At 42.3% G+C, this 16,004-nt stretch overlaps 1 protein-coding gene across 1 annotated transcript; it reads left to right on the forward strand.

Annotated features, from left to right (window-relative positions):
• Positions 1–1,636: 1,636 nt before the first annotated feature.
• On the forward strand, positions 1,637–11,096 carry LOC127905321 (uncharacterized). The gene is given in 9 exon segments (XM_052452917.1): positions 1,637–3,443; positions 4,998–5,152; positions 5,390–5,552; positions 5,643–6,215; positions 6,306–6,619; positions 6,857–7,352; positions 7,713–9,361; positions 9,363–9,878; positions 9,920–11,096. Coding segments are annotated over 9 exon segments (6,819 nt in total). The 3' UTR covers positions 11,066–11,096.
• Positions 11,097–16,004: the final 4,908 nt, after the last annotated feature.

Genomic DNA, 16,004 nt, shown 5'->3' on the forward strand with positions numbered 1-16,004 from the left:
GCCGCCGTGAGAGAGAGCTTGGAAACAGCATATCCCGTATGGCTTCTTCTTCTTCTCTGTCTTCCTAAACCGTCGGTGACCTGCAGGACCAGAAAAGAAACACACACAGCAGTCGATTTTAATTTTTTTCTTTGATTTCAATCTGTTTGTTCTTTCTCTCTTCACCGTTTTAGATCTTCTCCCCTCTCGGTTTCGCCCTCTTCTCTGTTGGTGTTCTCTACTGGTTGCTGGGGATGAAGGCGAACAGATCTGAGTCTGTGGGTGTCGCTTCGCTCTGGCTGTTAGAGCTGCGGTGGAGATGGGAGGCAGTTGACCGGTCGGCGTCGCTGGTTGAAGGAGACGAAGAGGTTGCTGGTTGCTGCTGTTCGGCCGCCGCTGGGGGAAGCTTTGTCGCGTCTGTGCTGATGAGGGAGACCGTGGCCTGCGGCCGGTGGAAGAGGGAAGATCTGTCAGCTGCGGGCTGGAAGGCGGTGTTCTCGGTGGCTGAGAGAAGCGCCGCTGGGAGGGGGAAGGTCTGGTGCGTGGGGGGTGTTCGGATGTGTTGCTGGAAAAGAAAAATGGAGCTGCTGTCTTGGAGAAGGGGAGAGGTCGTGGCTGAGAGGGAGGCGGCGGTCTTGGTTTCCCAAGGAAGGGGGAGGCTGGCCGGTTCTGATTTGTAGCGGGTGAGGGGTGTTAGAGGCTGGTATGTGGCTGTTGGCAAGCCGGCCGGGGAAGAGGAAGAAGGAAAAAAAATCCAGCGGGGAGGCTGGCGGCTGCCTCTTTCGGTGAGGGAGAGAAAAAGCTAAGCTTTTAGGGTTTCAGTTGCCTCTCCCCTCAAATTTCAAAATTGCCCCCCCCCCCCCCTCTCCTTTTGTTTGAGTTGTGGACCAGTATTTATAGGTAAAATGTTGCATGGATCTCAAGATTGGTTCATCCAACTTTTTTTCTTTTTTTTGTAAATTTGATTTTTCTTAATTTTTTTGTATTTTTTGAAAACGAGCAATATCAACGTCGACTCAATGAAGAAAATCAATGATTTTAAAATAACGCGTTAAAAGTTGAACGCGTTCCAAATATCTTTGAAAATTTAAATTCTTTTGATACGATGCTAAAAATGATAAAAAATGATGCAAATGTATTAAAAACGTATTTTTTTTTTGGATTTTCAATGTTTTTCGCTATTTTTGAATTTTTTCTGAAAATTTATCAAAACATGGGTCAAAAATTGGGTAGCAACAGATGCCCCCTCTTTACAATGCTTACGAAGCAAAACTCCTCAATGTTTTGCGTAGTAAGCTTTGTAAAGAAAAACTTGTCTTTCTGTCTGCTCAATATCCACTCATCTAAAGACCTTGCTCTTTTTTCTCTCTTTTTTTCTCTTCTTTTTTTTCCTGAGATCCCATCAGGCGATCTTCTTGAATGAAAACCAAAATCTGCGTGGTTGGGCTAACCTGAGATCTCGTCCGGCGATCCCCTTTAACCAGAACCAATATCTTGTGTGTGGTTGGGCTAACCTGAGATCCCGTCCGGCGATCCCCTTTAACCAGAACCAATATGAGATCCCATCTGGCGACCTCATTAAACCAAAACTAAAAAAATGTGTGTAACTCGGTCAACCTGAAATCCCATCTGGCGATTCCCTTTAACCAAAGCTATTATGGAATATATTGATGAGACTATTTTCGAAAGGCGATATGGGAGAATTGCACAACTAATGAGGTTACCCGTACAAGCAGCAGCAATCAAAGCCCTACTGAATTTTTGGGATCCTAGTTATCGGGGTTTTACCTTTGGGAACATTGATATGACACCGACTTTGGAGGAATATGAAAGGATTCTAGATTTTCCAAACGACAGCCACAGGATCTACCTAAGGCGAAGATTTGAAGACACAGCTTCGGAGGTAATCAATTTATTAGGCTTGGGAAAGATCAGTCAATGTAGAGTCGCCGAGGGGGGTTTCAAATGGAAAGTCATTGAGGCCCGAATGAAGAAAAATGCTGAAGAAGGGAAGTTAGGAGAGGAACGATACAGGTTGGTGGCCTTCGCCATTTTTGGGCTAGTATTGTTCCCTTCCGAAATCGGAGTCATCAGTTTGGAAGCAGCAAGTGTCTTCATAGAATACGAACGTGACCGGATCAATCCCTCATCAGCCATTTTGGGAGAAACCATGTTATCACTCAACCACTGCAGAATGCATGGAAAAGGAGCCATGAGGTGTTGCGCCCCTATGTTGTATTTATGGATTATCAGTCATATCGAAACACCAAGGGACATTTTTAACAACTTTTGGTGGTTTGACCTGCGACCATTAAAGGTTACCATGGATGAGACTTGGAAGAATTGGGATGAGAAAGCATGGATAGATAAATATGCGGCATTACCAAAGAGCAATTTTAAATGGAAAGCACCATGGATGAACAATGCCATCTGCACAATGAGCTGTGGAAGCAAGATATGGGTTCCTTTGATCGGTGTAACCGGGTACATCAGTTACGCGCCCGCCCTGGTAACAAGGCAGTTAGGCGGAATGCAGTACGCACCAAGAACTCTGGGTTTAGCTGATTTCGTCGGTCTATTCAAGCACCAACCCTTCCTCGAAGAGATGGAGCTTATCCGACAAGATTGGGAAAGACCCCTGTTGGTAAAAAGGGAAGAAGGGAGCACGTTTGAAACATCATTTAGCCAGAATTATGCAGTTTGGAGGAATGAAGAGCTTTCTGAAGTGAAGGTTTTCTCAATACCAAAACATCCAGAATCCACAATAGAGCAACAAAAAAGGAAAAGGACTGATAATGAGGAGGAGTTAAGAAAGCAGCTAGAACGATGTGTAATTGATCTCAGTAAAAGTAAAGGGCAACAACAGTTATTAGAAAGTCAGTTAGAGGAAGAAAACACGATGAGGGTTTTCTTGAACCAGCAGTTGGAAAAACAGGATAAGCAATTAACATCCTTGAAAGAATGGCAGAAAAGGGCCGAGGTAGCGGAAGAAATAGCAAAAGGGGTCCAGGCTGAGCTAAAGAAACGAATGACCGAATATGATGAGCTGGTTAAGAAGAATGGGCTCGCAGAAAAAGAGTTGGCAAGGGTTAAAAGATCAACAAAAGGCAAGATGAATGTTGACAAAGAGGTGATGGATTCCTTGAAGAAGGGAAAGAGCATTCTTTCAAAGAAAATAGAAGTTGAAAAGGAGAAGAATCGGCTAGCCCAGCTCGACATAGAAGAGGAAAGAAGGATTAGAGCTCAATATATGGTGCAGCTTGAGGAAGAGAGAAGTGCAAGAAAGGCCGCCGAGTCTGATATGAGAGATTACCAGAAAAGAGCTGAGTCTTCGAAAGGAAGAATGATGGCTTTACAATCTGAGATCGAGATACAAGTAGAAGAGTTGAGGGAGTTGAGAAGCCATTACTTCGAGATGGAAGAGGAGCTCAGTAAGGCTAAGCAAGAGCGTCAAGAATGTCAGGGTTAGATGGACAGCTTTACAGTCCAAATTAACTCCAAAATAGCCGAGCTGGATATCGAAAAGGAAGAACTGCAGAGGGTAAGGGATAAGTTGGCCCGGTCGGATGATATGGTTCGAGTGTTAGAAAGAAGTAATGAAGCCCTAGGAGCCAGCAACGAAGTGATAATTGCAGATAACACTGTGTTCCATGATAAGATAAGGCATATAACGAAGCAGGTCGAGCAAGCAGCCCGTTATGCGGAAAGGTTGCAACGACAAGCTACTCAAGTTGGAAATGATGCTTCAAAGTATCGAGAATATATGGCGGCCATCACCTGTTTTATTGGGGACTTAGCTAATAGAGGAAATGCCTTTTAAGGATAGCAATATATAACGCCCTTGTTCTGTTATCACTGTATGAGCAACTTCTATTTATAAGAAGGCTATGACCTATCTTTCTTTCTAAGTGTGTTTTGGTAAGCTACTATGATAAAGAACTTGGCAAACCCCCTTTACAGCAATCGGGTCAACTCAGAAATCTTGCCTAAAGGATTACGAAAGTCATGAATCAATTTTAAAATATACATTTGCACGAGCATCATATTTTCATCACGCATTTGTTTAATTTATCATATGCATGCCAGATCATGAAACATAGGTCCCACATCCAAGGTCCACAACACCCGGTCTAGAGCAAGAATGGAGAACGAAGAGAGAGCTCACTTAGAGTCACATTATCAAACCGAGTTGGAGTCCGTAAAAAATGAAGTTTCTCGGTTAACTGATTTACTTGAGCAGCTTCTAAGAGCTAAGAATGCGGAGGGAACATCAACACAACAGCCTGAAGGAGCGCCAGCAGCGCACGTCCCTCAAGTATCCCAAAACCAAGGGGCAAACTCGGCCAATGAACTACATTTCGTGCCGATCACCCCTATCCAGCCAACTCACGCTCCAATCACTGTGGACTTAACAACGGAGGGAGTCCCGGATAATAGGTCTCCCAGTGTGATGGACCAAGACAAGCTATTTGCTCTAGAAGAAAGATTAAGGGCAGTTGAGGGTAATGATTGGTTTGACCCTATGAGAGCAGCCGAAGTATGTTTGGTACCAAACATCGTGGTACCAAAAGATTTTCGAATACCAGAGTTCATTAAGTATACCGGTTTGGAATGCCCAAACACTCACCTTCGATCCTACTGCAACAAAATGGCGGAAGTAATCCGTGATAATAAATTGCTAATCTATTTCTTTCAAGATAGCCTAGCAGGATCCACTTTAAGCTGGTATATGAGGTTAGACAGCATTAGGATCAAGAGCTGGAGAGACTTGGTGGAGGCTTTCCTCAAACAGTACAAGTTTAACATGGAAATCGCTCCTGATCGAACAAGTCTAATGGCAATGGAGAAAAGGAGCCAGGAGTCAGTAAGGGCTTATGCGCAAAGATGGAGGGATGAAGCAATGCATGTCCAACCCCCTTTGATAGAAACAGAGATGGTGAGCTTGTTTGCCAATACCTTCAAAGCACCTTATTATGAGCACCTAATGGGTAGCTCCTCTCAACACTTCTATGATGCAGTACGCATAGCTGAGAGGATAGAACAAGGGATTAAGGCTGGGCGAATAGCGATGCCAGTGGAAAAGAAGGGTTTCATTGGAAGAAAGAGAGAAGGCGATGTTAACAATCTGGAAGGTGGGTATAAGGGCAAGAGAGTAGATTTCCATAATCCTCAAGTACCTACCTCTCAATTCTCACGCATGAACTTTAACCAACCTTTTTCCCCTAATCGAACAAATAACCAATCGAACTACCAAAATCACTACCAAAGACCCCATACAAAATACACTTCGGAACAACTGCCACCCTTACCCATGCCTTTGAAGGACATGTACACCAAACTGTTGAGCATTGGACAAATAGCTCCTATCCCTACACTACCACTACAACCACCATTCCCAATTTGGTACAAGCCCGAGTTGGCTTGCGAGTACCATGGGGGTAATCCCGGGCATGGGATTGAAACCTGTTACGCCTTCAAGAAGAGGTTGTTAGAGCTTATTAAGATGGGATGGGTATCCTTTGAGGACAAGCCCAATGTTAATTCAAACCCATTGCCTAAGCATGCCCCAAATAGTAGTGGAATAGGCATGATCGAAGTGGGAAATCAATGCAAGGTGTTGAAGGTGTCCATGAAAAGATTGTAAAACATGTTGGTACAATCAGGATTTCTAAAGACAAAGGTGGAGAGCCATTCGGAGGGATATGATTACTGTGAATACCATGGAAGAGATGGACATCATATTGAGGATTGCATCGAGTTTTGCGAAAAGATTGCAAAAATGCTAAAAATGGGGGAGTTGAGGATTGAACCCATGAAGAACAGCGGTGAGGTGAGTATGATGGAAGGTCAAGATGAAATGACAGGAGTATGCAGGATCCAGCCAACAGCTCATGGGCCCCCAAGGCTAATCTTGGTTAAACCGCCCTACACAAAAGGGAATCACAATGCCATGCCTTATAATTATGGTTATGCCTCTAACGTTCGAGCTCCTCTTCCTTTGTTCCAGCCTGAGATAAGTGGTTTGACCAGGAGTGGTCGTTGCTTTACGCCCGAGGAGTTGAGGAAGTCAAAGGGCAAAGAAGTGGTAGATCTGGACAAAGCACTAGAAGTTAATAAGCCAGTAACGGAAGAGGAATCGAATGAATTCTTGAAGTTGATCAAGCATAGCGAATATTGCATAGTGGATCAACTAAAGAAGACTCCAGCTAGGATCTCCCTTATGTCCTTGATACTCAGCTCTGAGCCGCATCGAAACGCCTTGCAAAAGGTATTGAATGAGGCATATGTGCCCCAAGACATTGAACATAAAACCATGGAGCATCTAGTGGGAAGGATCCATGCAACTAATTACCTGTACTTCACGGCTGATGAGCTTGATGCTGAAGGTACCGGACATAACAAGCCCTTATACATTACGGTTAGGTGCAAGGACTGCCTCATAGGAAAAGTACTCATTGATAATGGCTCGGCCCTTAACGTGTTGCTAAAGCACATGTTGGAAGAAATGCCGATCGATGAATCCCATATTAAGCCAAGTACTATGATGGCCAGAGCGTATGATGGATCGCCTAGGCCAATAATTGGGACTTTAGAAGTGGAGCTATACGTGGGACCACAAATGTTCCTAGTAACACTTCAGGTTATGGATATCCACCCTTCCTATAGTATGTTGTTAGGAAGACCTTGGATTCATGCAGCGGGGGCAGTAGCTTCGTCATTGCACCAATGCCTGAAGTATATCATGAATGAGATGTTGGTAACCGTCAAGGCCGAGGAGACAGTATCCATGACAAAGAATGTAGCTGTGCCTTTTATCGAAGCGGGTGATTGCAAGGGTAACAATATCCATGCCTTTGAGATTGTGAACACCGACTAGGTGCCGGAGAACACAGTGCTAAGAAGGCCAAGGATCTCAGAAGCAGCAAGGATGGCAAGTCTATGCTTCTTGAACCGCGGAATCCCATTTCAGTATAACCTTATTATCAGGATGCCAGAAGGGGTTAATCTGGCAAGGATAAAAAGTGCTGCTCAAAGATTTGGGTTAGGATACCAACCTAACCAAAAGGATTATCGGTGGGCTGCTGGTCGGAGAAGGGCAAGAAGGATGGCTAGAATTAAAGGAAGAGAGCCTGATGAAGAAAAGCTGGAAATCCCTCCCCTTAGCGTGTCATTTCCAAAAGCTGCATACATAATGCAACATGATAAAGAAGCCGAAAGCCTTGATCAAAAGCTGTCAAACATGAGCATAAATACCTTGGGGGAAAACAAGGTGGAAGGAGATGACATGAAGACAGTAGCAAGAGAGGGAGATGAAGCACTCCCACAACTGACGGTCTACACCATAGAAGAAGTATCCGCCAAGACCTTTGTGCGCAAGTTAGCTCAAGACGAGAAGTTTCAGAACTAGGTGACCCAAGAAGCTCCAGTGGTTTTCAAAATGTAAACCAATTTTGTTTGTCTTAACATGCTTTTGTCATTGCTTATGTTTGCTTTTATTTCCTCTAGTTGACAATCAAGGCTCATGATGTCAGCTAGATTTTATGTTTGTCATGGAGCCCACCTTTTCTTTAAATAAATTGTGAGATCATGCACTTTTCACAAATTGCCTTCTTTTTTTATGCATTTACACCAAACACTTCCCGCTTTCAGGAATCCTGAAAGCGGATCTCCCACAACATCACATACATTTAGCATCAAGAATAAATGACCAAACTTGAATGAGCATGTGATAGCTATGGAAGAAGAAGAGTGGGATGAAAGCAATATCAGTGAATTCACTAGGCTAGTAGAACAACAGGAACAGACTTGGAAGCCTATCGCCGAGGAACTCGAAACCATCAATGTGGGCAGTGATCAGCTTAAGAAAGAGTTAAAAATAGGTACCCTAATTACTTCTGAACAAAGGATAAAAATGATCACCCTATTACAAGAATATTCAGATGTCTTTGCTTGGTCCTATGAAGATATGCCTGGTTTGGATACAAATATTGTAGTACACAAGATACCGTTGGAAGAAGGTTGTAAGCCAGTCAAGCAGAAGCTGAGGAGGGCCCACCCGGATGTCTGGATCAAGGTCAAGACAGAACTCGAGAAGCAATGGGATGCTGGTTTTCTAGAAGTAGTTAGATATCCGCAATGGGTATCTAACATTGTTGTGGTGCCTAAGAAGGAGGGGAAGATTAGAGTGTGCGTGGATTTTCGGAATTTGAATAAAGCTAGCCCCAAGGATGATTTTCCGCTACCACATATAGATGTTTTAGTAGACAACGCTGCCCGGAGTTCCACATATTCCTTTATGGATGGTTTTTCAGGATACAACCAGATAAAGATGGCTCCGGAGGATAAGGCGAAAACAACTTTTGTCACACCTTGGGGGACGTTCTGCTACAAGGTGATGCCATTCGGGTTGAAGAATGCCGGAGCAACCTATCAAAGAGCAATGGTGACTTTGTTCCACGACATGATGCACAAGGAAATTGAGGTGTATGTAGACGACATGATTGCCAAGTCTAAAAGGGGAGAGGATCATGTTGAAGTTTTGAGGAAGTTGTTTGAGAGATTGAGGAAGTTTGAATTAAGGCTCAATCCTGCAAAATGTTCCTTCGGAGTTAAATCGGGTAAGCTGTTAGGATTTGTGGTAAGTGATAGAGGTATAGAGGTGGATCCAGATAAAGTAAGGGCCATCCAAGCTATGTCATCCCCTAAGACGGAGAAAGAAGTAAGAGGATTCTTGGGAAGGATAAACTACATTGCTCGGTTCATAGCTCAGTTAACAACGACGTGTGAACCTATATTCCGACTACTAAGGAAAAAGAATCCTGGAACCTGGAATGAGGAGTGTGAGGAGGCATTCAATAAAATCAAGCATTATTTACAAAATCCACCTTTACTGGTTCCTCCGGTATCAGGAAAACCTCTAGTATTGTACCTAACAGTGACTGATGCAGCCATGGGATGTGTATTAGGACAGCATGATGAAACCGGAAGGAAGGAAAGAGCTATTTATTATTTAAGTAAGAAATTCACGGAGTGTGAGTCTAGATACACGGAGATAGAAAGGCTTTGTTGTGCGTTGGTGTGGGCGGCAAAGAGGTTGCGACATTATATGTTATACTATACCACTTGGTTGATTTCAAAGGTGGATCCTCTGAGGTATATTTGTAACAAGCCCTATCTCTCAAGTCGAATTGCAAGGTGGCAAGTTCTATTAGCAGAATATGACATAGTATACATGACAAGGAAAGCCGTAAAAGGAAGTGCAATCGCAGACCATCTGGCCGATAATGCTGTTGAAGATTATGAACCTTTGGATTTTGACTTCCCTGATGAAGATATATTGTCAATAGAGAAAGAAGAAGAGAAGACAGATTGGTGGACGATGTGTTTTTGACGGTGCAGTGAATGTATATGGTAACGGGGCCGGTGCGGTAATAATCTCTCCTGATAAGAAACAATATCCAGTTTCGGTTAAACTACATTTCGAGTGCACCAACAACACAGCTGAGTATGAAGCTTGTATCCTCGGTTTAGAAGCGACATTAGAGTTGAAGATAAAGAAGTTAGATGTATATGGAGATTCAATGTTGATTATTTGTCAGGTTAAAGGGGAATGGCAGACCAAGGAGGAAAAGTTAAGGCCGTACCAGGAATACCTATCCACGCTAGCAAAGGAATTTGAAGGAATTAGATTCACCCATCTGGGAAGGGAGGGGAACCATTTTGCGGATGCTTTGGCCACGCTAGCTGCTATGACTACCATTGATCTCAAGTGCAAGGTACAACCGGTACACATTGACATTAGAAATGACCCAGCTCACTGTTGCTTAGTTGAAGGAGGGATAGACGGACATCCTTGGTATTATGATATCAAGAACCTTGTGCAAAATCACGAATATCCGGTAGGAGCTTCCAAAACGGATAAGAAAACCTTGAGAATGAGGCAGATGGAGAGATTTTGTACAAAAGATCATTTGATGGGACCCTACTAAGATGTTTGAATGAGGCAGATGCTAGAAAGGCATTACGGGAGGTCCATGAGGGGATTTGCTCAACCCATGCTAGCGGGCATATGATAGCGAGGAAAATCCAAAGGGCTGGTTATTTTTGGATGACACTAGAGAAAGACTGTATCGATTATGTCAGGAAATGTCATAAATGTCAAGTTTACAGTGACAAGGTCAATATGCCACCAGCTCCTCTATTTAACCTAATATCCCCTTGGCCATTTGCAATGTGGGGAATTGACGTGATCGGTCCTGTTAACCCAAAAGCTAGCAATGGTCATAGATTCATCCTCGTAGCTATTGACTACTTCACAAAATGGGTGGAAGCTAGTTCATATGCCCACGTAACACAGAACGTAGTGAAGAGGTTTATAGAGAAGGACTTGATTTGTCGCTATGGTCCTCCGGAAAAGATAGTGACAGATAATGCACAGAATTTCAATGGCAAAAGGATAGCAGAGCTGTGTACTAAATGGAAAATCAAGCATTCGAATTCTTCACCATACCGACCAAAGATGAATGGCGCAGTAGAAGCCGCCAACAAGAACATCAAGAAAATTATTCAGAAAATGGTAGTCACATATAGAGATTGGCATGAGATGTTATCATTCGCTCTTCACGCATACCGCACTACAGTCAGGACCTCGACAGGGACTACCCCATATTCTCTGGTATACGGTATGGAGGCAGTGATGCCGTTGGAAGTGGAAATCCCATCGTTAAGAGTATTAATGGATTCCGAACTAGAAGAGGCTGAATGGGCCAAGGTGAGGTACGAGCAACTGAACCTGATCAGTGAAAAGAGGATGGCTGCAATATGTCATCACCAACTTTACCAGAAACGAATGGCCAAGGCATATGATAAGAAGGTTAGACCGCGTTTGTTTCGAGAAGGGGATCTAGTATTGAAGAAAATATTGTCACTACCTGGAGACGATCAAAGCAAATGGGCACCAAATTACGAGGGTCCTTACGTAGTAAAGAAGGCATTCTCAGGAGGAGCGCTGAAGTTGGCTAGAATGGATGGAGAAGACCTAGCTCGACCTGTGAATTCTGACTCTGTAAAAAGATATTATGCTTGATGTAGGCTCCTAAATCAATAAAGCAAAGTTTGGTCATTGACTTCTTTCTCTTTTTGCATTGATCTCACAACAATCATTTTTTTGCATTAATCCCAATAGCGCATATTTTGTTGTTATCGCACCTAAAAAAGTTTAGCATCGGCTGAACGAATTCCTTCTCTATACAAAAGCCTAGACTAAAATCACACCCCTACACTGGGGGCAATAAGAGATGTTTTCATGAAAAGTTTTACGTGTTTAAAATGTACGGAAGCCTATAGATTTGAAAACCAAGCTAAAGCATTTGACAAAAGCATGACAAAGAGGCAATGACAAATCATACATTTTGGGAAAAGGACTACTTAAAGAAAGTCAGAGATTTCTTCTCCAAAAATATGATAGGGGGCAACACGAGAGATGAATCCAGCATGCGACTTCAAAAGCAAGCTCAGGTTAAGAAGGAGGCTCATGAACTCGAAGAAGGTGATGGGGCCTATGTTTCAAAACCAGGTACGAATGCATGCATGACATCTAATCATAAAGCATTGCATATATGTTTTTTGGATCGTTATAGGAGGAGACCTTAATGCATTCCAACAAGATTGGAGATGAAGAAAGAATCATAGTGGATGATAGCAAAGAATCACGGTTTCGAACCATAGTGGATTCTGGAACAACGAGAAGAACAAGAAAAAGAGAGAATGAAAAGTTTTGAACCCTGCCATCAGGAAGAACGACATCGATATCAGCTTTGGTAATAAGGAATCGCCAGATGGGATTCCAAGTTGATTAAAGGAGATCGCCAGAAGGGATCTCGTGTTTCGCTATTTAGAGGTCGCCAGAAGGGACCTCGCATTTCAGCTTTGAATAAAAGGAATCGCTAGATTGGGATTCCAAGTTGATGGAGATCGCCAGGAGGGATCTCGTATTTTGCTATTTGAAGGTCGCCAGATGGGACCTCATATGTTGGTTAAAAGGAATCGCCAGATGGGATTCCAAGTTGAATAAAGGAGATCGCCAGAAGGGATCTCGTGTTTCGCTATTTGGAGGTCGCCAGATGGGACCTCGTATTACCTGTTGAATAAAAGGAATCGCCAGATGGGATTCCAAGTTGAAGGAGATCGCCAGAAGGGATCTCGTATTTCGCTATTTGGAGGTCGCCAGATGAGACCTCATATTTCGTTTGAATAAAAGGAATCGCCAGATGGGATTCCAAGTTGATTAAAGGAGATCGCCAGAAGGGATCTCGTGTTTAACTATTTGAAGGTCGCCAGATGGGACCTCGTTTTTCATGTTGATTAAAAAAGGAATCGCCAGATGGGATTCCAAATTGATTAAAGGAGATCGCCAGAAGGGATCTCGTATTTTGCTATTTGGAGGTCGCCAGATGGGGCCTCATATTTCGTTTGAATAAAAGGAATCGCCAGATAGGATTCCAAATTGATTAAAGGAGATCGCCAGATGGGATTCCAAGTTGAGGAGGGTTGCTGTAAAAGACAAGTTTCAGATCAATCAAGCTTCAACCAGATCAGTTTCGGGAGTTCCGTTTTGGGTTTATCTTTATAAAACTTACTGCGCAAAGCCTCTGCTCCGTAAGCATTATAAAGAGGGGGCATCTGTTGTAACCCATTTTTGGGTCCCCCCATAAAAATATAAATATATAGCCGGAAGAAATTAGAAAAATAATAAGAGGTGGGAGCGCTCAGAAAATGGTCGGAAAATTGGTCAATGAGGTTAAAAATACAAAGATTGGATTTTGGACAGTATATTCTTGAAGGAGGAGAGCCCTATTGAGAGGGGAATTTTGAAATTTTGAGGAGAAATGCCCAAATTTGGATGTTTATGGACTTAATTGGATTTTTAAATGAATTTATAGGAGATTTGATTGTAAGAAAAATTGATTTTTAAGTCAATTTGGGCTTTAATTAGAAGAAATTTAAGTTCTGGGGCCGAAATATATTTTTTAGGAATTTATTAGGTCAAATCAGGGGCTTAATTGCATAAATATTGAAGTTTAAGGGCCAATTAGGGACTTAATTGAAGAAATCTGAAACCAAGGACCGAATTGGAAAAGGCGCGCAAGTATAGGGGCTGCAATTAACAAAATCCGGGGGCCAAATTGAAGAAATTGAAAGTTTAATGGCCAATTAGGGACGAAATTACATAAATCCGAGACCAAGGACCATATTGCAAAAGGCGCGTAACTTTGGGGCCGAAGGTGAAGTTATGTCGGGACTAAATTGCATCAAATCAGAAGTTTTAGGGTCAATTAGGGAATAATATTGAACGAAATTGAAAGTCGGAGGACTAAATTGAAAATTCGCAAAGAAATCCCTATTTTTATCAAAACGGCACCGTTTTGCATTTTTTTTTTTAAAAAAAAAAATATAAAAACAAATACAAACACACCCATACACTTTCACTATATTTTCTTTTTTCTTTTCCTTTCCTTTTCCTTTTTTTGTTTTTTTACATCCACAATACAGATTACAAAAAATTCGAAACTAAATAAAAATTATATTAAATAATCCAAATTTACAAAATAGTCCCCCAAAAAATCCATAACAGTGCTGGAGAAGCTTTTTGAAATTGCATGCAGTGCTGAGGCAGGTCTCTGAACAGGTGAACACTGGCGGCGCGTCTCTCCCACTCGCCCCCGCCACTGGGGGCGCGTGGGTTCACGCGCCGCCGTGAGAGAGAGCTTGGAAACAGCATATCCCGTATGGCTTCTTCTTCTTCTCTGTCTTCCTAAACCGTCGGTGACCTGCAGGACCAGAAAAGAAACACACACAGCAGTCGATTTTAATTTTTTTCTTTGATTTCAATCTGTTTGTTCTTTCTCTCTTCACCGTTTTAGATCTTCTCCCCTCTTGGTTTCGCCCTCTTCTCTGTTGGTGTTCTCTACTGGTTGCTGGGGATGAAGGCGAACAGATCTGAGTCTGTGGGTGTCGCTTCGCTCTGGCTGTTAGAGCTGCGGTGGAGATGGGAGGCAGTTGACCGGTCGGCGTCGCTGGTTGAAGGAGACGAAGAGGTTGCTGGTTGCTGCTGTTCGGCCGCCGCTGGGGGAAGCTTTGTCGCGTCTGTGCTGATGAGGGAGACCGTGGCCTGCGGCCGGTGGAAGAGGGAAGATCTGTCAGCTGCGGGCTGGAAGGCGGTGTTCTCGGTGGCTGAGAGAAGCGCCGCTGGGAGGGGGAAGGTCTGGTGCGTGGGGGGTGTTCGGATGTGTTGCTGGAAAAGAAAAATGGAGCTGCTGTCTTGGAGAAGGGGAGAGGTCGTGGCTGAGAGGGAGGCGGCGGTCTTGGTTTCCCAAGGAAGGGGGAGGCTGGCCGGTTCTGATTTGTAGCGGGTGAGGGGTGTTAGAGGCTGGTATGTGGCTGTTGGCAAGCCGGCCGGGGAAGAGGAAGAAGGAAAAAAAATCTAGCGGGGAGGCTGGCGGCTGCCTCTTTCGGTGAGGGAGAGAAAAAGCTAAGCTTTTAGGGTTTCAGTTGCCTCTCCCCTCAAATTTCAAAATTGCCCCCCCCTCTCCTTTTGTTTGAGTTGTGGACCAGTATTTATAGGTAAAATGTTGCATGGATCTCAAGATTGGTCCATCCAACTTTTTTTCTTTTTTTTGTAAATTTGATTTTTCTTAATTTTTTTGTATTTTTTGAAAACGAGCAATATCAACGTCGACTCAATGAAGAAAATCAATGATTTTAAAATAACGCGTTAAAAGTTGAACGCGTTCCAAATATCTTTGAAAATTTAAATTCTTTTGATACGATGCTAAAAATGATAAAAAATGATGCAAATGTATTAAAAACGTATTTTTTTTGGATTTTCAATGTTTTTCGCTATTTTTGAATTTTTTCTGAAAATTTATCAAAACATGGGTCAAAAATTGGGTAGCAACAAGCTTCATCATCCACTTGCACTTCTTTTTCTCCGTAGACTTGTGAAGTCAAGATTCCCAATGAACAATATCATCAATTGTTGCTAATTTGGTTGAAGAAAGAAATATCTGTTAGGCTGATTTACTTCCATATTAATTATTGTTTGATTCTTAGTCTGAATTTCAGAGTGGTTCTAACTTCTTAATCTGAACTGATGGAAACAATTTGAATTCTTAATTATTGTTAATACATTGGATATGTAACCCTTGAACTGCATATTATTTGACATAAATAAAAATAAAAACCCATTAATTATCTGTGAATTCTAAAGCACTATAATTTCTGTAAGCAAATAATCATAATTTATCTCTGACAATTCAAGCAACATGCTGAACTTGTTAAGTTGTTATCAATCATCTTTTCATGGCTGAAACCAAACCTTACAACCATGATTACAGGAAAGATAGTGGCTTACCAGAAGAGACCTAAGTTATTGTCCATTGATGCTTAAATTTCACCACAGATCACGTACGCCATGGCAAAGCTAATATATCAGCCTAAAGGTTTGGTGGATTAGTTCACTGTTGATTGAATGCCAGATGATATTCGATCTCAATTATTGGTCACAGCTCAACAAGAGTGTCAATAAGAAACATTTTTGGACACGCATTCGACTTGCTGCTGCAAATTAGTATTAGAAGGAAATGAGAGGGTAAACATTATTAAGAAACCCGATAACAAGTTCCGTTAATTTTATTCTCTGATATATTCTGTGATTGAAGAAATGCCCAGGCAAACCATGGATTATAATAGACACGGTGTGGGCCAATAAAATGAAAACAAAAGATAATATCAATGGCTTGCAAAAAAAAATGTTTTATGTTAAATTACTTGATTAACTAGCCTTAATCCTATAATTTTGAATCTATTTGATGAAAAATCACTACTACATTTAACAGTTTTACTGACGGAATTTTCTGTCGGCATTAACATTACCATTCCGTTGAGGAAAATTTTATTGACTAATTCACGACGGAATCTATCTGTTGGTATACCATTCGTCGGTAATTTCATTTTTGTCAGCAATT

The sequence above is a fragment of the Populus trichocarpa genome, chromosome 5 (assembly GCF_000002775.5).
Source record: "Populus trichocarpa isolate Nisqually-1 chromosome 5, P.trichocarpa_v4.1, whole genome shotgun sequence".
Classification (NCBI taxonomy): domain Eukaryota; kingdom Viridiplantae; phylum Streptophyta; class Magnoliopsida; order Malpighiales; family Salicaceae; genus Populus; species Populus trichocarpa.